The sequence below is a fragment of the Mus musculus genome, chromosome 7 (assembly GCF_000001635.26).
Source record: "Mus musculus strain C57BL/6J chromosome 7, GRCm38.p6 C57BL/6J".
NCBI classification, from domain to species: Eukaryota; Metazoa; Chordata; class Mammalia; order Rodentia; family Muridae; genus Mus; species Mus musculus.
Genome location: NC_000073.6, coordinates 42,659,406 through 42,683,382, shown reverse-complemented (window position 1 = coordinate 42,683,382; position 23,977 = coordinate 42,659,406). Strand labels below are relative to the sequence as shown.

At 39.8% G+C, this 23,977-nt stretch overlaps 1 protein-coding gene across 2 annotated transcripts in view; it reads left to right on the top strand.

Moving 5' to 3' along the window:
• The window catches only part of Zfp975 (zinc finger protein 975), a 32,706-nt gene extending 9,428 nt beyond the window's left edge, over positions 1-23,278 (top strand). Inside the window, exons 2-4 of one of the 2 annotated variants that reach the window (NM_001008427.1) lie at positions 18,239-18,365; positions 18,565-18,625; positions 20,387-23,275. In NM_001008427.1, the coding sequence (NP_001008427.1) occupies positions 18,239-18,365; positions 18,565-18,625; positions 20,387-21,773 (1,575 nt within the window). In that variant the 3' untranslated portion in view covers positions 21,774-23,275. Of the gene's footprint in view, positions 1-18,238; positions 18,366-18,564; positions 18,626-20,386 lie in introns of both variants that reach the window. The other variant, XM_030242738.1, reaches the window with a different exon arrangement.
• Positions 23,279-23,977: the final 699 nt, after the last annotated feature.

The following is a 23,977-nucleotide window of genomic DNA, read 5'->3' as shown; positions in this document are numbered from 1 at the left end:
TGGTCCTCTGAAAGCTCAGTGCCCCAGTGTAGGGGATTTGAGGGCAGGGAAAGGAAGTAGATGTGTGGGTGGTGGAACATTCAAGCAGGGGTTGGGGATTTGAAATGTAGTTTCCTGGGAGAGGGGCAGGGTAGAAACCAATCCAGGAAAGGGGAAAACATTTGAAATGTAAATAAATATCCAATAAAAATTATAAGAAAAAAAATAATAAAATTATAAACTTCGAAAAACAGAGAAAGAGAGAGAGAGAGAGAGAGACAGACAGAGACAGAGACAGAGAGACAGAGACAGAGAGACAGAGAGACAGAGACAGAGACAGAGATTGATTGATTGATTTTTAAAGGTCTGGCCTTTTGTTTTGTTTTTATTTGACACTGGGTTTAAACCAAAGTACCTGACTCTCTTTTACCCTATACTGAAAAGACTAAGAGTGATAATCAAATAATTACTTACAAATGAGCCCTGTGTAAGTTCTGAAAATTTGCAGTAGTACCTAGAACCAGTAAATAAGGATCTTTTCATTTTTGTTTTAGAGAACTCATGGTGTTATTAGCTAGCATATACTGAGTATTTCTTGAGTCTTCACAGTGTGAAAAAAAATATCCTGAATCCTAAATTACTTCAGGTGTGAACATAGCTCCCATGTGTAAAGTGCTTTCAAACAATTTGTAAAGTCCTCAATTTGGATCCACAAAACCCATCTCCATAGCAGACATGTTAGTGCACACACCTATTCCTTGTTCATCTATGGTGAAATACAGATTTGATAGGTGAGACTGCATGCACACTCAAGGGCATCTAGAGTATAAGGCATAATAAGGCACAAAAAGAACACGGTTTTAAACATTGCGTGGAATGTAAGAATATATGAAATCTTGTCCTTTGTCCTCAAACACAAATCTTTGTTTGTTTTTTTTGTTTTGTTTTTTGTTTTTTGTTTTTCTAGACAGGGTTTCTCTGTGTAGCCCTGGCTGTCCTGGAACTCAAACTGTAGACCAGGCTGGCCTAGAACTGAGAAATCTGCCTGCTTCTGCCTGCATCCCAAGTGCTGGGATTAAAGGCGTGTACCACCAATGACCAGCCTCAAACACAAATCTTGATACAGACATGTCAATCCTTACAGAAAGAAGGACCATGCCCCAGTTTCTTTCTACAACTGTGATAAAGAGCATAGCTAAAAGCAACACGTAGAGGGAAAAGGTGTATTTGGCTTGTACATTGAGCCTACAGTACATCATTTACGGAAGAAAGGCTGAAATTAAAGCAGAACAGAAATGATGCAGCCAGGAATTGAAATAGAATCCATTGAAGAATTTGATTTACTGGATGGCTGCCTAGACTCATGTTCAGCCATCTTTCTAATACTTCTCAGCAGCACCTGCCCATATGTGAGAGCTCACAGTGTCCACAGCGATCATTCTGCAGGAAGTTGCACTACATGCTTTCCTGCAGTACCTTCTGTTGTATGCATTTCAGAACCGTGGTTTCTCCTTTGCAAAAAATGATCAGTTTTATCATTTCACACACATACACACACACAATTGACATCTTGTCAACTCAACAAATATGCCATTACCAAATGATAACTTTTGCCTTTTTACATTATTCTCAACATTTTATGTTTTATCATAACACAATAAACATAGCACAGTCCACCTTTTTTTTTTTTTTTTTTTTTTTTGGTTTTTTGGGTTTTTTTTTGTTTTTTAGAGACGGGGTTTCTCTGTGTAGCCCTGACTGTGCTGGAACTCACTTTGTAGACCAGGCTGGCCTCAAACTCAGAAATCCACCTGACTCTGCCTCCCAAGTGCGGGAATTAAAGGCGTGCACCACCACAGCCTGGTGCACAGTTCGCCTTTTAAAAGTCCTTAATTATTTCAAAAATTCCAACATTTTAAAGACTTGGTGTTTCTTTAAAATATCCACTCTCTTTAACTGTGAGCTCCTGAAAATTCAAAATGAAGCTAAATACTTCTTCTTGCAAGAAGGAAGAACCAGCAGGGCGTGGTGGCACACGCCTTTAATCCCAGCACTTGCGAGCCTGAGTCAGGCAGATTTCTGAGTTCCAGGCCAGCCTGGTCTACAGAGTGAGTTCTAGGACAGCTAGGGCTATACAGAGAAACCCTGACTCAAAAAACCAAAAACCAAAAACCAAAAAATAACAATAAAAGAAGTAAGAACCACTGCACATTTGCAACAAAAAGGCAAGATAAAAAAAAAACCAATGTAATAAATAATTAGGTGTTGCTGAGTCCTGAATGGCCTTGGTAGGGACAAAATGAGATGTTTCTGGGGACCCAGCCAGCAGACAGAGGCCTCCACAAGTATCTGTGGCTACTGATAGCATGAATGTTTGGTTTTGTGGTTTGTTTTTGTTTTGAGGGGAATGTTTTGTTTCTTTGTTTTGTTTTGTTTTGTTTGTATAACAATATACACATTTTACATTCCTCCATCAATAAATGTCCTCCCTGTAAATGTTTTTTTCTTCTTCTTTTTCTTGGTTTCTCCAGACGAGGTTTCTCTGTATAGCCCTGGCTGTGCTGGAACTCACTCTGAAGACCAGGCTAGCCTTGGACTCAGAAATTTGCCAGCCTCTGCCTGATTAAAGGCATGGGCCACCATGCCAGGCTAGCTCCCTGTAAACCTTATTGACTCCATAATAATCAGAGAGAGTCCAAGTTTGGAAGGCTAAGGAGTGGCTAATGTATCTGCAAAATAGGGAATGCTAGGACCTTCTGTATAGCCCTTGAAAGTCTCACAATGTGAGGATTCCCCCACGTTCTGACTCAGGAGAGGCGACACCCCAAAATCACCAACGAGAAACGGTCTTGCAGCAAACTGCAAGAGGATTTTTATTCAAGAGCGCTCTCGGGCCCACGGTCATACTCCACACAGGGGTAGAGGACTGTGGCGCCCCGAGTAGCTGGATAAGGGGGTATTTAAAAAAAGAAACCACAACTCAAGGAGGTAGGAAGGGCTTTGTTGGAAAATACCAAAAATATCAGTTAAGGGTCACAAGGAAGTGTCACAAGGAATACCTGGTAATTGTGAGGGTTATTTCTCAAGACAGTTTCTAAGAGCCCCTAACAATAGCACCTTTTCATAGCGGGTTCCAGCAATGCCCAGGGTGGGTCAGGGTGACTTTCTTTGAATGAACACTCCTTGAACCCAGGAAGCGGGTGGGTGGAGGAACGTTGCTATCTGTTTTATGATTAGCATACCCTGGAGCACTGAGTTTACTACTCTTTCACCTTTAAGGCGAAAAAGGAATTTTTAAAACATGGGTTCAAAAATATATAATTTCTCAAAACACATAAGGGTGCAATATGAACTATATGAGAGTATTCACAAATCTAAAGGAAGAAAAGCAGCCAAACTGGGCCTATTGTTAGAGGGATAAGGAAGGAGATGAAGAGACTTAGGGAGTGGTGATCAGAGGAGATCCTACCCTGCTGGGTTGTTTTGTTTATGCTTACAAAGACAGATTCCTGAGTTCCTGGCAGGACAGGGACAGAGCCAGGTTAGTCCCAGGTGTGTAGAAATGGTAATTTCAGGACTGGGAGGAGCTGAGAGCTAATGTCTTCATCCAAAGGCTGCTAGTGGAAGACTTACTTCCAGTCAACTAGGGTGAGGATCTTATGCCTACACCCACAGTGACACACCTACTCCAACCAGGTCTTACCAATTCCAACAAGGCCACACCTCCAAAAGGTGCCACTCCCTGGTCCAAGAATATACAAACCATCACACTCAGCAACTGTCTCCAGTCTGAGGCTGGTCTTTGGCAAGCTGTCCTGTGTTGGAACTCAAATCTTCTTTGTCAAATGGGGATTATGCAACTCCACTTCTCTGGTTTTGCCATCAACAGCACACACAAAAATTGACATATAGTCTCAGACCAAATTATTCCTTTGGCCATCCCAATATCCTGGGATCACTAAAGTGTTAGAGCTCCATTGGACTTGAACATTTCTTTAAGTGCTTCCAAGTCACTTAAGATTCCTGTGTTGAGAATTCTGTGTTTAGCTTTGCACCCCATTTGTAATTGGATTATTTGTGTTATTGGTGTCCAACTTCTTGAATTTTTGGTAAATTTTGGCTATTAGCTCTCTGTCAGATGTAGGGTTGGTAAAGACCCTTTCTCAGGCTGTAGGGCGCCATTTTGTTACATTGACAGTTTCCTTTACTTCTGAAGCTTTGCAGTTTCATGAGGCCTTATTCATGGATTGTTGATCTTAGAGCCTGAACCATTGGTATTCTGTTCAGGAAACTTTCTCTGTACCAATGAGTTCAAGGGCATTTCCCACTCTATATTCTATGAAATTTAATGTATATCCATTTTTTGTGTTGAGATCCTTAATCCAACTGGACTTGAGTTTTGTGTACAGTTATAAAAATGGATCTATTTTCATTCTTCTATCTGTAGATATCCAGTGATACCAGCACCATTCTTTGAAGATACTGTATTTTTACCACTATATAGTTTTGGTTTCTTTGTCAAAATCAAGTGTCCATGAGTGTATGGATTTATTTCTGGGGTTTCTATTTGATTCCCTTGATTAAAGTGTATGCTTCTGTACAAATACAATGCAGTTGTTTTTGCTTTTTGGATTTTGGGTTTTTTTTTAAATCACTATTGCTACGTAGTACAGCTTGAGGTCAGGCATGGTGTTCTCAGGTTTTGAGGGCTCCTATGCTCCACCTTGCTGGCTGCAGAAGACAATTTTCTTTTATTTTTAATTTTTTTTTTAAGATTTATTTATTATTACAAATAGGTACACTGTAGCTGTCTTCATACACACCAGAAGAGGGTGTCAGATCTAATTACAGGTGGTTATGAGCCACCATGTGGTTGTTGAGATTTGAACTCAGTACGTTTGGAAGAGCAGTCAGTGCTCGTAACCACTGAAAAATCTCACCAGCCAATATATAAACTTTCTTTTTTTTTTAAGTTTTTTTTTTTAGGATTTATTTACTATTATAATTAAGTACACTGTAGCTATCTTTAGACAGAACCAGAAGAGGGTGTCAAATCCCATTACAGATGGTTGAGAGCCACCTTATGGTTGCTGGGATATGAACTCAGAAACTTCAGTAGAACTGTCAGTGCTCTTACCTGCTGAGCACAACTTCTACCCACATCAACAGCAAATGACTGCTTCCTATAGAAGAGGCTCTTGGTATGAATGATGCTCCTAAGGCACAGGATTAAATATATAGTGCTATCTATTACAGAGTCAATATGTATTATACATTATAGTGTACTTAATGGATCAAGGAAATCCGGGGTTCTCAATGAAACCCAAATAAAGGAAGTTATACTTTTTAAGGACCTGCTAACATTTTATCTTACTTTTCCTGTTAAAACTATTTTGTTTAATTCTATATTGTTCTCTATACTGTTTTTCTTTCCTCCTGTTAAAAATTAAAAGTCAATCTTATTTGATTTGTTCTTTCTCAATAATCTTCTGATTTACACATCATAGTTTGTTTCCATTGTTTCACTGTGTGTTCTGTGAACTGGTTGATAGTTAACTAAATTATACAATGCAACAATTTCTGATTGTTTTAATCATTCACTATATACCTCAGCCTTGAGTTTGAGTATAAACAGCCTCCATAGCTTGTAATCAGGAATGCTTCTCTCTTCTTGTTCAATGGAGACTGCAAGTTTGGCCTGGTTATAAAATAAAGTTTGACATTACACTTCAATGGTTGCTCCTGGTTTTACATACCAGAACAATATTCACTCAAAAATGCAATTCCGTTTGAGATGGGTTGTACTATAGAAGTATCTATGCACTTTCTCTAGCCTCCTCCATTGGAGGCCCTGTGCTCTATCCAGTAAATGACTGTGAGCATCCACTTCTGTATTTGCCAGGCACTGGCATAGCCTCACAAGAGACATCTATATAAGGGTCATGTTAGCAAAATCTTGCTGGCATATGAAATAGAGTCTGCATTTGGGGGCTTATTATGGTATGGTTCCCTGAGTGGGGGCAGTCTCTGGATGGTCCATCCTTTGATCTCAGCGTCAAACTTTGTCTCTGTAACTCCTTCCATGGATATTTTGTTCCCTATTCTAAGGAGGAATGAAGTATCCACGCATTGTCTTTCCTTTTTCTTGATTTTTCTTGTATTTTGGAAATTGTATCTTGAGTATTCTAAGTTTCTGGGCTAAGGAGCTGAAAGGGTGTGCAACCCCATCAGTGGAAAAACAATATAAGCTAACCAGTACCACAAGAGCTCATGTCTCTAGCTGCATATGTAGCAGAAGATGGCCTAGTTGGCCGTCATTGGGAAGAGAGGCCCATGATCTTACAACTTTATATGCCCCAGTACAGGGGAACGCTGGGGCCAACAAGTGGCAATCGGGGGGAGGTGGGGAAGGGCAGGGGGAGGTTATAGGGGACCTTCAGGATAGCATTTGAAATGTAAATGAAGAAAATATCTAATAAAAAAAATAAATTAAACAGCATAGAGACAGTCAAGTGAAAAAGAAAAAAAAAAGAATTATCTATGTAGACCAGCATGGTCTCAAATTCATGGATATGAATTTGCCCCAAAGTCCTGGAATTCCTAGCCTGTGCTCCATGCTTGGCAGTGTTCATTTTTGACAATGGTCATTAGGCACTGATGGCAAACACATGAAAGCACCTGAGAGGATTCTGTTCCTGCAGCTCTTCAGTGTTCCTTTTTATCCATGTTGTCTATGTTTGTTCTTCTTGTCCATAGTGTGTGTGTGTGTGTGTGTGTGTGTGTGTGTGTGTGTGTGTGTAGGTACTATGTAGCACCTTTCTCAAACTCACAATGATCATTCTGCTTATTTGCCCTCACTGCTGGGGTTGTAGAAAGTCTCTACAATACCCAGCTTGAGAAATAATTTTTACGATATAAGTGGTCTGTATTTTTCCTTTTTACTCAGCTCTTACTATTTTTTTCCTTGGATATTTTCTTTATTTCCCCTCTCCACACCTCCCTTTCAGAATCCCCCTACTGTTTACCCTCTCCCCCTGACTCTGTGAGGGTGCTTCCCCACCCACCTACTCCCATCCTCCCACCCTGGCATTCCCCTCCACTGGGGCATTGAACACCATAACCCTGAGGGTCTCTCCTCCCACTGATGTCCAACAAGGCCATCTTCTGCCACATGTGTGGCCAGCACCATGTGTATTCTTAACTTGGTGTTCCTGTCCCCAGGATCTCTGGGGGTCTGGCCATGGGACTGAAAACCCCCTCAGGTCCTTCAGTCCCTTCTCCATTGGGAACCCCTGAGCTCAGTCCAATGATTGCTTTGTCAGAGTCTGGAAGAGTCTCTCAGGAGACAACCATATCAAGCTTCTATCAGCAAGCACTTCCAGGCATCCACAATAGCATCTGGGTTTGGTGGTTGTATTTGGAATGGATCCCCAGGTGGGGCAGTTTCTGTATGGCCTTTCCTTCAGTCTCTCCTCCACACTTTTGTAAGACTCAGGGAATCCTAATCGGGGACCCCCCTGAGTGAAACAAGTGCAAACAGCAAGAGAAATTTATTTTTCTTACTCTTTGTCAGAGTCTGGAAGAGTCTCTCAGGAGACAACCATATCAAGCTTCTATCAGCAAGCACTTCCAGGCATCCACAATAGCATCTGGGTTTGGTGGTTGTATTTGGAATGGATCCCCAGGTGGGGCAGTTTCTGTATGGCCTTTCCTTCAGTCTCTCCTCCACACTTTTGTAAGACTCAGGGAATCCTAATCGGGGACCCCCCTGAGTGAAACAAGTGCAAACAGCAAGAGAAATTTATTTTTCCATTTCTCTGAGGTAGTCCCAGACCTGATGGAGAGGCAGTGACACCTGGCACTCATCCAGAGTTTTGATGGGGTTTCCAGGGGCAGAATAGAGCATCAACAATTAGGCACAATGTGATTGGGTGAACAGTGCACCCTTTAAACTGATTGGTCTTTAGGGAATGAGGTGACAAGGAGTTCCCTTGTCTGAGGGTGGGCAACAGTCCATCCTGTGGAATGTGTCTCCACTCACAGGTGGGTTCCCACACCTTGGTCTGAGCAATGCTAATTAGCCTCTCCCAGAGAGGCAAGGGTTTCATGACCTTCCCAAAGTTGCTGAGATGACCTTTACATTTCGTCTCCATATTTCCTCCTGTGAGTATTTTGTTCACCCGTCTAAAAAGCACTGAAGCATCCACAGTTTGGTCTTCCTTTCTTAGGCTTCATTTGGTCTGTGAATTGAATCTTGATATTCTGAACATTTTGGCTAATATCCACTTATCAGTGAGTACATATCATGTTTGTGCCTTTGTGACTGAGTCACCTCACACAGGAAGATATTCTCAAGTTCCATCCATTTGCCTGAAAATTTCATGAATTCATTGTTTTTAATGACTGAGTAGTACTCTATTGTGTAAATGTAACACGTACTATGTATCCATCCCTCTGTTGAGGGACATCTGGGTTGCTTTCAGCTTCTGGCTATTATAAATATGTCTGCTATGAACATAGTGGAGGATGTATCCTTATTACCTGTTGGAGCATCTTCTGGGTATATGGTATAGCTGGGTCCTCAGGTAATACTATGCACAATTTTCTGAGGATACACGAGATTGATTTCCTGGTTGGTTTTACCAGATTGCAATCCCAAAAGCAATGGAAGAGTGTTCCTCTTTGTCCACATCCTCTCTAGCATATCCTGTAACCTGAGTTGTTTTATTTTTGTTTTTGTTTTTTTTTATTTTTGTTTTTTTGTTGTTGTTGTTTTGGTTATTTGGTTTTTCTAGACAGTTCTTCTCTGTGTAGCCCTGGCTGTCCTGGAACTCACTCTGTAGACCAGGTTGGCCTAGAACTCAGAAATCTGCCTGCCTCTGCCTCCCAAATGGTCAGATTAAAGGAGTGCACCACCACTGCCCTGCTCTTTTTTTTTTTCTTTTGTAAAATTATATTTATATTAGTACTCTATGGGTATTTTTCCCATTACAGTTGGTTGTGGTTCACCATGTGGTTGCTGGGAATTGAACTCAGGACCTCTGGAAGAGCAGTCAGTGCTCCCAACTGCTGAGCCATCTCCACAGCCCCTTAGGTTTTTCATCTTAGCCATTCTGACTGGTGTGAGGTGTAATCTCAGGGTCATTTCAATTTGCATTTCCCTGCTGACTAAGCATTTGAACATTTCTTCAGGTATTTATGAGCCCTTTGAATTTCCTCAGTTGAGAATTCTCTGTTTAGCTCTATTCTCCATTTTTTTTAATAGGAATATTTGGTACTCAGCAGTCTATCTTCTTTTTTTTTGTTTTGTTTTGTTTTGTTTTGTTTTGTTTTATATATATATATATTTTTTTTTGTTTTTGAGACAGGGTTTCTCTGTATAACCCTGGCTGTCCTGAAACTCACTTTTCAGACCAGGCTGGCCTCGAACTCAGAAATCCTCCTGCCTCTGCCTCCAGAGTGCTAGGATTAAAGGCGTGCCCCACGACGCCTGGCTTTTTTTTTTCCAGTCTAACTTCTTGAGAACTTTGTTTATATTGGATATTACCCCTCTATCAGATGTAAGACTGGTAAAGATCCTTTCCCAATCTGTTGGCTGCTGTTTTGTTCTATTGACAGTGTCCTTTGCCTTACAGAAGCTTTGCAATTTTATGAGGTCCCATTTGTCAATACTTGATCTTGTATCTGGATTTATGTGGAGGTCCTTGATCCACTTGGACATGAGCTTTATATAAGGAGATAAGAATGGATCAACTTGTATTCTTCCACATGTTGACCGCCAGTTGAACCAGCACCATTTGTTGAAAATGCTGTCCTTTTATCACTGGATGGTTTTAGCTCCTTTGTCAAAAATCAAGTGACTGTAGGTGTGTGGGTTCATTTCTGGGTCTTCAATTCTATTCTATTGATCTAGCAGTCTGTCAGTGTACCAGTACCATGCAGTTTTTATCACTATAGCTCTGTAGTACAGCTTGAAATCTGGGATGCTGATTCCCCTAGAAGTTTTTTTATTGTTGTACTGGCTAGTTTTGTGTCAACTTGACACAGCTGGAGTTATCACAGAGAAAGGAGCTTCAGTTGAGAAAATGCCTCCATGAGATGCAATTGTAAGGCATTTTCTCAATTAGTGATCAAGGGGGAAAGGCCCCTTGTGGGTGGGACCATCTCAGGGCTGGTAGTCTTGGTTCTAGAAGAAAGCAGGCTGAGCAAGCCAGGTGAGGCAAGCCAGTAAAGAACATCCCTCCATGGCCTCTGCATCAGCTCCTGCTCCCTGACCTGCTTGAGTTCCAGTCCTGACTTCCATTGGTGATGAACAGCAGCATGGAAGTGTAAGCGGAATAAACCCTTTCCTCCCTAACTTGCTTCTTGGTCATGATGTTTGTGCAGGAATAGAAACCCTGACTAAGACAATTGTTGAGAATAGTTTTTGCTATCCTGGGTTTTTGGTTATTCCAGATGAATTTGAGAATTGCTCTTTCTAACGCTATGAAGAATTGATTTGAAATTTTGATGGGGATTGCATTGAATCTGTATATTGCTTTCAGCAAGATGGACATTGTTAGTATATTAATCCTGACAATCATGGAAGAAATTCTGTATCATGCCCAACTTGAGAAATAAGTTTTATGGTGTAAGTTGTCTATTTTTTTTTAAAATAAATTTAATCATTATATTTTGTGTATTAGTGTTTGTCTATATGTGTGTCTTTGTACTCCATTCATTCCTGGTCCAGGAAGACCAGGGGATGTTGTGAGAATTCCTGAAGCTGGAGTTACACATAGTGATGTGCAGCCTTATATACTGACAATGAAGAAAACTCGGTGCTCTAGAAGAAATTTCCATTCTCTAAAAATTTTTAAAAAGATTTAATTATTATTATACCTACGTACACAGTAGCTGTCTTCAGATGCACCACAACAATGCATCAGATCTCATTACAGGTGGTTGTGAGCTACCATGTGGTTGCTGGGATTTGTACTCAGGACCTTCAGAAGAACAGTCAGTGCTCTTGCCTGCTGAACCATCTTGCCAGCTCTCTAAACTTTTGAGATGTTTTACTCCCCAAGTTTTCTTTCTTTTTTTTTTTTAAGATTTATTTATTCATTTACCTATTTATTTATTTATTTATTTATTTATTTATTTATTTAATGTATATGAATGAATACACTGTAGCTGTACAGATGGTTGTGAGCTACCATGTGGTTGCTGGGAATTGAACTCAGGACCTCTGCTTGCTCTAGCCCTGCTTGCTCTGAAAAGAAAGAAAATCCACTTCTAGACTTTTAGGTTGTATGTAGGTATTTTCATTTTTTTTTCTTGTTCTTCTTTTAAGATTTATTTATTATTATATGTAAGTACACTGTTCCTGTCTTCAGATGCACCAGAAGAGGGCATCAGATCTCATTATGGATGGTTGTGAGCCACCACGTGTTTGCTGGGATTTGAACTCAGGACCTTCTGAAGAGCAGTTGGTGCTCTTAACCACTGAGCCATCTCTCCAGCCCTTTATTTTCTTCAATTGAGTGCAGGCCTCTGTATATTTAAGATTCCTAGTTTCTCTGGTGATCTGTGGATGCAAGGAACTTTGTGCCCCAACATCATGTTCCTCATTAAAGCGTGAAGCACTTTTGCAAGTGGAAGAAGTAGCTGAAGAGTGCATGTGTGGTTGCCTCAATCCCACTTGGGAGGGAAAAGAAAGCAATCACAGTGGGGGAAGGGGCAGAGGGAGTGGGGACAGGAAGGGGAAGTAGGGAACATGAATAGATTTTTAGAGAGGGGAAACAGGACTTAAGTCCTGAGGACCACTAGATGATGCTGGTCTAACTGGTAGTCTGTATGTGGAAAAATGAATATATATCCATAGTTATCACATTGCACAAAGCTTAAGTCCAAGTGGATCAATGACCTCAATATAAAACCAGATACAATGAATTAAATAGAAGAGAAAGTAAGAAAGAGTCTAATATGTACTGCCACAGAGGGAAATTTCCTAAACAGAATTCCAATGGCTCATGCTCTAAGATCTAGAATTGACAAATGGTACTATATGAAACTGGAAAGCTTCTGTAAGCAAGGATATAGTCAACAGGTCAAAACAGCAACCTACAGATTGAGAAAAAATCTCCACCCACATCTAGAAAAAGGTTGATATCCAAAATATATAAAGAATTCAAGAAGCTATCCACCAAAAAACTGAACAAGCCAATCAAAATATGGCATTAAAACTAAACAGAGAATTCACAACAGAGTGAAGTAACTCAGATCCAAAAGGTATGTACTCACTAATAAGTAGATATTAACCAAAATACAAAATACCCAAGACACAACACACAGGACTCAAGAGGGTAACAAGCATAAGGACCCAAGTGAGTTTGCCTCAAACACACTAGGGTGGGAAAAGAAAGCGATTATGGGGGTAAGGGTAAAGGAATGACCTGGTTGGGAGAGGGCACAGTGAGGGGAAGTAGGGAAAATGATCAGGTATTGGATTTGGGGAATAGGACTGAAGCCCTGAGGGCCAGGAGAAAGAATGGAAACAGCTAACCTCTGGAGGTAGGGGCACACTCTAGAATGGAAGTTGAAAGACTCTCAGGATTCAAAGGGAGAGATCTTGGATGAAGTGCTCTACAGTGGGGAGTGGTTATTTGTAGAGTCCACTTCCAGTGGAAGGACATGACATCAAGTGGAGGGATGGGGTTTCGTTCCCACAGTCAAAAGCTCTGACGCAGGATTGTTCCTGTCTGATGGAACTACAGGGACAAAATGATGAAGAAGAGCATGAGAGAAAGAACATCTAGTGACAGTCCCAAATTGGGATCCAGCTCAAGGGGGTCTAGGGTCCTGACATTGTTAATGGTGCTGTGATGTGCTTGCAGACAGGAACCTAGCATGGTTGCCCTCTGAGAAGCCCAACAAGCAGCTGAAAGAATCAGATGCACATACTAGCACCCAGCCAATGGACAGAAGCCCGGGACCCCCATGGTTGAATTTGGGAAAGCTGGAAAAATCTGAGGAGGAGGATGGCCCCAGGGAAAGACCAGTAGTCTCAACTGACCTGGACCTGGAGATCTCTCAAAACACTAAGCTACCAAGCAGGCAGCCTAAGAAGTGTCCACAGGTGTAGAGTTCATTTCTGGGTATTCTACTGTATTCGATTGATCTGCCTGTCTGTAATGATACCATTTGGATTTCATCACTATTGCTATGTAGTACAGCTTGAGATCAGGAATTGTGATGCCTCCAGAAGTTGTTTTATGGTTCAGGATTGTTTGGGCTATCCTGGGAGTGTTTGTTCTTCAACATGAGGTAGAGATTTCCACTTTCTATTTTCTTAAGATTTATTTATTTATTATTATATATATAAGTACACTCTAGCTGTCTTCAGGCACACCAGAAAAGGGCTTCAGATCTCACTACAGATGGTTTTAAGCAATGATGTGGTTCATGGGATTTGAACTCAGGACCTCTGGAAGAACAGTCAGTGATCTTAAAAGCTGAGCTATCTCTCCATCCTGGGACATGCAACTTCAATGTCTTTAGAAAGTTGTGTTTGAATTTTGAGGGGAATTGCATTGAATTTGTAGATTGCTTTTGGTACCATGGCCATACTGACTATGTTTTTTGGTTGTCTATTTTTCAAAACTGGTTTTTCTGAGTGATGAGCTTGTCGTCCTAGAACTTGTTCCATCTACCAGGCTGGCCTTGAACTCAGAGAGTTCTGCCTGCCTCTGCCTCTCTGCCTCTCTGCCTCTCTGCCTCTCTGCCTCTCTGCCTCTCTGCCTCTCTGCCTCTGCGTTTCCCAGTCTTTAAGAATTTTATTCCTAGCCTCCTAACCGGGCAGTGGTGGTGCACACACCTTTATTCCAACACTTGGGAGGCAGAGGCAGGTGGATATTATAGTTAGAGGCCAGCCTGGTCTAAAAAGTGAGTTCCTGGACACCCAGGGCTATAAAGAGAAACCTTGTCTCGAAAAACCTAAAAAAATGAAGAAGGAGAAGGAGGAGAAGAAGAAAGAAGGAAGAAGAAGAATTATTATTATTTCATTCCTTCCTTAAAGTGCTTTAATATTGGTTTCTCATTAGATAATACTTTCTACATCTTTGGCTTCCCTTATGCTTGGAATTAACAGTTGCATTGTACCATTGTATACCTCATCCTGCATGTGTGGTCCAGTGACTTGAAGGCATTCCTGCAACTCTTTCAGTCTTGACCCTTACTAATCAGTGAAATGGAAAAGAGACCAGTGTGTGAGGGTCCTCTGACTTCCATCCCTTTTATTGGGCATTTAAAATGAAATGGGACTTGAGACAGAATTGACTTCACCGACCAACTCTGATGCTGCTGTATTCACAGCACAGAGACAGATGGGGGGGGACAAGGACGGGAGCTTTCGTGTTTCACAATATTTGGTTGTCATTAGCAGTGAGTAGTCAGATCATCAAAGTTTGATAATCATTAAAAGTCCTGACTGGCAAATTTGTCAGTTTCATAAACCTGGTCAATCAAAACTCTGGGTAAAGAACTGAACTCATTTTTAGAAACCAAAATTTTGTAGTTTCAGGAAGTTAACCAATACAGAAGATATGAACAGACTGGTGTGGTTCTACCTAACAGGAATGTTATTACTCCTGTCTGAAAATGCAGAATCAGAGAGAAAATATACAAGTAATACCTGTTGTGCGCTAATAATTATGTCTAAGCCCTAGAGAATATTGACCCACAAATCCGATCTTAACTTTAAAATGATTTTTTTTTGAGATTTTACCTAAATCTTTTCCACCTTCTCATTCCTCCCTACTATTAAGCTTCAAACCCTGGGACAAATGACCTATTTAAGAACTCAAAGAGGACCTGGCCTTGAGGTTCTCTCAGCATCCCTCAGAGTCTACCAGTTAGAGGTTAGGGCTGTCATACCACGACCCCCAACACAGCGATTGAACTGCCCTTCTCTGTGCAGCTCTTCCTGATGTAATTGGGCCATTTTGGTGACCTGGTCCCTTTCTCTACCATTTCCCTCCTTTCCCTTTGGTCTGTTTCTCTTCTCCTCCCTCTCTTGCATGGGTCATGTTCATGACAATTCTGACCTCTCCAAGATGTCCATGCTTTTGCCTATGTCCTCCTTTTTTCCCTAATAAAATTTTCCAAATCATTATACCTTGGAGCAGCCACGTGGTTGTTTTGTGGTTGTTGTTCGGTTTTTGTTTTGTTTTTTTTTTCATATTCATTTTTATTTTCTTTTACCTCCATTTACCACACCTTGTTTTCACATTCATGGCCAGTTTTTGGTTTTTCCATTCAGGGTTTCTCTGTGTAGCCCTGGCTGTCCTGGAACTCACTCTGTAGACCAGGCTGGCCTTGAACTCAGAAATCCGCCTGCTTCTGCCTCCGGAGTGCTGGGATTAAAGGTGAGCGCCACCACGCCCCGCTGCCAGTTTTTGCTTTAATTGTTGTTACTGTTTGAATTTGACTGAAGTTTAGGTGCAGGACTTACTTTCTATGAAGTAGAGACGACTGCACTGTACACTGATTGTGCCGTGTGATGTTCACAAAGAGGACCCTGTGCCTTGGAAGAACAAGAAGTGTTCTGATGACTCCAAAGTTTGACTAAAATACATTTTCCCAGTCTAGGGCTCTGTCTGGCCAGAGGGTGGAAGGACAGAGCTAGAAAGGCCTCACTGTCTGAGCCTTTTGATCTTTGATCCCTTAATGGAGGAGCTGCTACTTTCCTGAGAACTGGTTTGGTTGTTTTAGCCAATGAAGGACTCTGGGTAAGCCAAGAAATTAGTAGTACTAGTCGGTGGGGGGTTACAGGTTCATTCCAAGATGCTTCTCTAAAGTAGCTGTAGGGAGCTATGAGAGTTTGGACATTTGAACAGGGTACAAGTTGTTGCAGAATATGGGAATCATTAAAATTAGACTAGAAATATTTTCATCCTGCGATGACCGTGAACTTACAGTGACCAGAGGCAGAATTCAGTCAATTGAATGAAAAATCTTCCTATCTGTGATGATGTCTTTGCACATCATTTGTCCTTAATAACTATTTACAGGGAGGTCTTTGAAGCTTGTGTAAGAGGAAAGTTTCTAGATGAAAGTCCTCCTTGAGGATAGGATTGGAGTGTCTATAGACCCATTTCCTGTTCTTTGTGTCTACAGGTTTGTGGTTAAAAGTGATCAGTCAGCTTCTTTCTCATGCTATCATGCTGTCATCATATTGACTCTATCCCTAAATCAAATATGATAGTGTAGAAGCAATTCCCATTCAGTCCTACTTGATTTTGTTATGTTGTGTTTTTATAGTTTTAATTTTGTTGTTTTTCTTTTTGAAGACAGGGTTTCTCTGTGAAATCCTGGATGTCCTAGAAGTAGTTATGTAGACTACAATGGACCTACATTTAGAGTTCTATGTATGTGACTCTTCTCGGTTGGGATTATATATGCGTCAAGATGCCTGGCTTTATTGTTGCAGGGCCGGCAATGGATTTTTTTTTTACACATGACAAGTGTGTATTGTTGTTTTATGCTTCACTTACATCTTGAATAATAATATTTGCCAGAGAGTATTATTCTAATTCCCTGGATGGCACGTAATTGTGACATTAATACTGCCTGATCCTTCCAATTCATTTGATTTTAAGAGTGAGACATTCTTCCTACATGTTGTCTTTGTTTTGAAATATTTGAATGACTGTGGATGCATATGCACACCTGTGTGCTTGGTCCTCATTATATATAGTCAAAAATGGCCTCAGAACTCCTGAACGTGGAGTCATGAATAGTTCTGCGCTTCCCTGATAAGTACTTGCAATTGAGTCCTATATCTAAGACCAGCAAGAGATATTAAGCCCTGTTGTTTATTTATGAAAAGCATTTACTTTGCTAATATTTCCATTTGTTCATTATAACTTTAAACATTGATTGCCTTTAAGCAACATCTTTTTTTGTTATTTTTTTAAAAGATTTATTCATTTGTTTGTTTGTTTATTTATTTATTTATTTATTTATTTTATGTAAGTACACTGTAGCTGTCTTCAGAAACACCAGAAGAGGGCATCAGATCTTTTTAAGGATGGTTGTGAGCCAAAATGTGGTTGCTGGGATTTGAACTCAGGACCTTTGGAAGAGCAATCAGTGCTCTTAACCACTGAGCCATCTCTCCAGCCCTTTAACATCTTATTTATTAAGTAACATCTTATTTAACTTATTTAAACTGGGGAATTTCAGGATCTTGGAATATGAAGACAGAACTACAATGACTATTTAATTCTTTGTAGGAAGTTCACTGAAAACCTCTGAGGTTCTTTCTATCTTTCTTCTTTGGGTTTTTATTTTGTTGTTTTTATTGTTGTTTAGTGCTTTTATTTTGTAGGTTTTTGTTGTTGTTGTTGTTGTTGTTTGATAGATTTTTTTTTTTTAAATTTTGGGACAGGGTTTCTCTGTATATCCCTGGCATTTCTGGAACTCACTTTGTAGACCAGGCTGGCCTCGAACTCAGAAATCCTCCTGCCTCTGCCTCCCAAGTGCTTGGATTAAAAGCGCGAGTCACCACGCCTGGCTTGTTTGATAGATTTTTTTGCAGCAGAGGCAGGGTCATAATGAATAGTGCTTCCTTTCTTGAACTTCTTTAATAGACAAGATTGGCATACAAGTCAATGAGATACACATGCCTGTACTTGGTGAGCATTTCAATTAAGGGCATGAACAAAATACACCCAGCTTGCTAATTTTCTGTTTTTGTTGTTTATACTGATTTATCAGTGGTGTTAATACATTTGCGCCCCCCCCCCCACCCCTCTCCCACTCTGTATTTTACTTGCCATTTCTTTTGCTAGACTATATGCTCTTCAAAGAGTACAGCATTCTCAAATGAACTTCATAATTTGGTTTTCTTTTTTTTTTCTTTTTAAAAAAATCTTTATTTATTATTATATGGTAGTACACGGTAGCTATCTTCAGACATACCAGAAGAGGTTATCAGATCACATTATGGATGGTTGTCATCCACCATGGGGTTGCTGGGATTTGAACTCAGGACCTTCAGAAATGCAGTCAGTGCTTTTAACCACTGAGCAAGTTCTCCAGCCCCATAATTTGGGTTTTATAATTTGGTTTGAAAATGATTTCATGATTATAGCAGGATTTCTCTGTCATGGGCTATGTGTGGGGATTATCAAGACCAACTGAATATATTGTCAATGAAATATTCATTACAGTATTATCACTATCACACTTTGTGTTGTACACATGTATGGGATTTTAGGATGCATTGACCTTTGATGATGTGCATGTACACTTCACTCGGGAGGAGTGGTCCTTGCTGGATCCATCTCAGAAGAGACTTTACAAAGATGTCATGCTGGAGAACTACAGGAATCTCACCGCTATAGGTAAACCTGAATTTTCCTTTCAGTTTTAAAATAAGGTGGGAGAACAGCTGATTTCTTTGTTATTGATGCCCTTGTGTAATCTTGAATGAGAATAAGGAAGAATGAGGCAAATAAAGCAGGCATGGTTTGTAGGTTCACTGAAAATTGTGGCTTATGGACAAATTTCCAACAATAATTATTTTCTGGTCCTGTATTTTAGGCTACCATTGGAAAGACCATAACATTGAAGAACATTGTCAAAATGATAGAAGATATGGAAGGTAATTTTTTTTGTGAAACCTTATTCTAATGAGCTTCTGAAGAAGACGTAATGTGTTCTCTAAGTTTTAAGGAGCAGCAACAGTATTTTTTTTTTTTTTTTACTGCTTTAGGTTAGTTTTTGAGCATTAGATTCTCACAAAACCAAGTACCTTGATTCCAGGCAGCTGATAGGTTGTTGCCATGCATTCCTCTATCACAGTATTTCTTAACAGATATAACTGTTTGAATCGTATCAGCATTAGAGCTACACTGTAGCACTGCCATTCCATGTACGTTCACACCAATCAGATATTGCAAATTGTACACACACTGAATGTGTGTATGTCCAAAATCTTCTACTGAGCAAATAGTTCAGGGTTAAGATGCTGTTACTCATATACTTGTCTTAAGTCTGATAAGTTTAGTAAGAGGGGAAGTTTATGAGCGTTAAGGATGTTGTGCTGGAGAAACCTTGCTCCCTACCATACGAGGAACAAAAAGTCAAACTGTGTGAATGTAAGGTGGAAACCCTTTATTTGTTATTCTTTTAATAGGTATATCATATGTCATACTGGATACAGGCCATATGAGCAGAAGGATTTTGAAAGAAACAGAGTATCTCTCTTTCCTAGAACTATTTATTAGATCATAGACGGTTGCAGTAAATCTCCAACCCAAACAGGCTCCGGCAATGAAAATACAACTCAGTTAATATGAACACATGCTGGGCGCCTAGACTGGGCAGACCTACTGCTACTCACTCTACCATCTTCTCCATCCATGAGACCCCTGCGAACTCGCAGTTTCTCCGGGCCATGTGCTTCTGCTCTGCTTTTCTTCTTCCTCCTCCTCTTTGTCCTCTCCCTCTTCCATTTTCTCCTTCTTCTTTCTCCCCACCTTCCACTCAACCTTCCCTTTAATCTGCCCAATCATCAGGTCTCTTTACTTTACAAATTAAGTTGGGAAGCAGGTTTACAGGAAAACACATGAGGGCTGACTTATTCCATGTTCACAGCCACTCACAGGAGAATGTAATTAACATCAAATATAATTAGCCAAGGGCTATCCACAACAATATATGATAGGCCCCACATTGAGGAGACTTTCTGAATGTGATTCAAGTTTATATTCACTTAGATTTTCAGCTTCATTTGGAATACAACCATAAAATTATACTGAAGAAAATCCTATGAGCATTAAGAATATGGAATTTTTGATTGTCCTTCACTTTTCAAATATGATATGACTCACAGTGGAAGAAAATTTGTGAACATAATTATAGAGGTAAATCTGTGAATTCATGCAGTTTTGTTCAAGTATCTGAAAAACTTGATGTATCTAAAGTCTGGTGTAAATGTGAGCCATGGAATAAATACCCTAGACATCACAGGTATCTCCAATGATGAAAATCAACCCACAAGGAAGGGGAACACCAAGACTGAAAACAATGTGGTAAAACATTTTTCATAGATTCATTTTATTATTTATTTTATGTATGTGAATTCATTGTCAATTTCTTCAGACACACCAGGAGAGGGCATGGAATTCCATTAGAGATGGTTGAGAGCCACCATATGGAAGCTGGGATTTGAACTGAGGACCTCTGGAAGAGAAGCCAATGCTCTTAACAGCTAGGCCATCTCTCTAGTCCCTTGATAAAACCCTAAGATCAGATTCTACCCTATAATTAGACCAAAATTTAAAACTAATTTATACAGATAGAAAGGATTCATCATTGCAATTAATGTAATAAAATTTTCATGTCCCAATTATCATTGCAGGCACGAAAGAAGTCCTGCTGGGGAGAAACCCTATGAATATACACAATGGAATAAAGCCTTCAAATATCACAGTCATCTTCAAAAGCTTGAAAGAAACCAAACTGGAGACAAAAACTCTGAAGTCTTTCAACATAGTAAAGTGCTTGCATGTCAAAGTACTCTCCAAATAAATGAAAGAACAGGTACTGGAGAGAAACCCTACAAATGTAATGAATGTGATAAAGCCTTTTTAAAGCTCAAGTATCTTCGAGCACATGAAAGAACACATACTGGAGAGAAACTCTATGAATGTAATCAATGTGGTAAAGCCTTTGTACATCCCAGCTATCTTCGAATGCATGAAAGAACACATACTGGAGAGAAACCTTACCAATGTAATCAATGTGGTAAAGCCTTTGCACTAAGGAGTCATCTTCAAAGCCATAAAGTAGTACATACTGGAGTGAGACCCTACATATGTAATCAGTGTAATAAAGCCTATCCACGCCAGAGTTGTCTCCGAAAACATGAAAGAACACATACTGGAGAAAAACCTTATATATGTAATCTGTGTAATAAAGCCTATTCACACCAGAGTAATCTCCGAATACATGAAAGAACACATAATGGAGCTAAACCTTATATATGCAATCTGTGTGATAAAGCCTTTTCACAACAGAGTTGTTTCCAAATACATGAAAAAACACATACTGGTGAGAAACCCTATAAATGTAATCAGTGTGATAAAGGCTTTGCACAGCTCAGGTACCTTCGAGCACATGAAAGAACACATACTCAAGAGAAAACCTACAAATGTAATCAATGTGGTAAAGCCTTTGCACAGCTCACCTATCTTCGAGTACATGAAAGAAGACATAGTGGAGAGAAACCCTACAAATGTAATGAATGTGATAAAGCCTTTTTACAGCTCAAGTATCTTCGATTACATGAAAGACGACATACTGGAGAGAAACCCTATAAATGCAATCAATGTGGTAAAGCCTTTTTACATCCCAGCTATCTTCGAATGCATGAAAGAACACATACTGGAGAGAAACCTTACCAATGTAATGAATGTAATAAAGCCTTTTTACAGCTCAGGTATCTTCGATTACATGAAAGAAGACATAGTGGAGAGAAACCCTATGAATGTAATCAATGTGGTAAAGCCTTTTTACGACCCAACAATCTTCGAATGCATGAAAGAAGACATAGTGGAGAGAAACCCTATGAATGTAATCAATGTGGTAAAGCCTTTTTACATCCCAGCTATCTTCGAATGCATGAAAGAACACATACTGGAGAGAAACCCTATGAATGTAGTCAATGTGGTAAAGCCTTTTTGCAACCCCACTATCTTCGAAAACATGAAAAAACACATAATTGGAGAGAAACCTTACAAATGTGATCAGTGTGCTAAGGCCCTTACACAAAGCAGTCATCTTAAAACCCATCAAGTAATATATACTGGAGGGAGACTCTAAATATGTAATCAGTGTGATGAAGCCTATTCACACCGGAGTCATCTTCCAATACATGAAAAAGCACATACTGGAGAGAAACCTTATAAATGTAATCAGTGTATGAAGTCGTTTTTATCTCACAGTCATCATCAAGCTGATGAAAGAATTTATACTGGATAGAAACCCTACAAATGTAATGAATGTGATAAAGCTTTTTCACAGCCCAGGTATCTTCGAATACATGAAAGAACACATACGGGAGAGAAACCTTACCAATGTAATCAGTGTGACAAACCCTTTGCATAAGGCAATAATCTCAAAGTACATACAAGAATGCATATTGGAAAGATCCCTATGAATGTAATCAGTGTGGTAAAGCCTTTGCATATGACTAATCTTTTGGGATGCATCAAAGAACAGATACTGGAGAGAAACGTTACCAACATAATCATAGTCTTAAAGCCTTTGCAGAAAGCAGTCATCTTCAAACCCATAAAGTACTACATACTGGAGAGACTCTACAAATGTAATCAGTGTGATAATGCCTCTTCACAACAGAGAGGTCTCCAAATACATAAAAGGAAACATCTGTAGAGAAACCTTAGAAATGTAGTCAATGTGATGACGCCTATTCACAACACAATGGTCTTACCTACAATAACTCATACTGGAGAGAAACCCTATGAATGTAAGGGATTTAGTAAAGCCTTTGCACATTACAATATGCTCCAATAACATAAAAACGACCATACTAAAGAAACTCTATGAATATAATCACAGGGTGAAGCATTTGAACATCACAGTAGTCTCTAGAAACAAAAAAGGAACCATCTAGGAAAGAACCCCTATAAAGTTCTTTAACATGGTAAGGGCTTTGCACAAATCTGTAGTCTTCATCATCATGGAAGGATTCATACAGTAGAGAAACCATATGAACAAAAGAAATGTGGTAAAGCTTTTGCTCATCACAGTTATCTCTTATTATAGAAAAAAGGAGATATTAGAGAAAGATCCTACAAGTATGATAGAAGTGATGAAGCCATTGCACAACACAGTTATCTCTGACTACATTAAAGGAAAGATAATGATGACAAACACTATGAATGTAATAAGGGGGGGGGGGGTAAGCCCATTATATAACATGGTCAACTTTGAATACAGAAAAAGACATACTATGTAAAGGGCTGCAATATATGTGCCGCCACTAGATGGTGCTAAACCTCTTTGTGCGCAGCTGCGAGAGCATAGCAAGCCAAAGTCACCAGTCTGTCTCCCGGGGCTTTTGCCCAGCCCCTGGGGGCTTTAACCTATCCCCAGGGTGCATGAGGATCATGGGTGTTGCTACCAGTCCTAGTTTAGACACGTCACCAAAAGTATTTAAGCCACACACTTTCTGAGCCTTCTTTGTCTACCTCACTATGTTATGAAGTAAAAGTTAACCACGGAAGAACCTGGCGTGTCCTGTGTTTATTTCCTGCGGGACGGGGATAAGCTCGGGATAATACTAGACAGGAAGCCTATGAATATAAGCAATGTAGTAAACACATGAAACCGTTCATACTGGAGAGAAACAGTATTGAAGGTATTAAATATGGTGATGTCTTTGCTTGTCACAGTGGTCTTTAGATACACACACACACAAATCATAATGCGGAAGAGCAACCATCCAAATATAATTGACGTGATAAACCATTTTTATAAGTTTTATATCTTTGAATACATCAAAGAGCACATACTGAAGAGAAAACATATGAATGTAAGCAATAGTGTAACGCCTTTTTTTTAAATTTTATTTCATAAATTTATTTATTGTTATATGGAAGTACACTGTAGCTGTATTCAGACACACCAGAAGAGGGCATCAGATCTCATTATGGGTGGTTGTCAGCCACCATGTGGTTGCCAGGATTTGAACTCCGGACCTTCGGAAGAGCAGTCAGTGCTCTTAACCACTGAGCCATCTCACCAGCCCTGTAACGCCTTTTCATATTAAGGTAAAACAACATATGCTCTGGAAAAACCCTCCAAAAGCAGTATGTGAGATGAAGCCATTTTACATCACAGTCATTTTCAAAAGCATGCAAAGAGTCGTTCTGGAGAGAAACCTTATGAATGCATTTTAAATTGTAAAGTCTTTGGAAATTTCTAT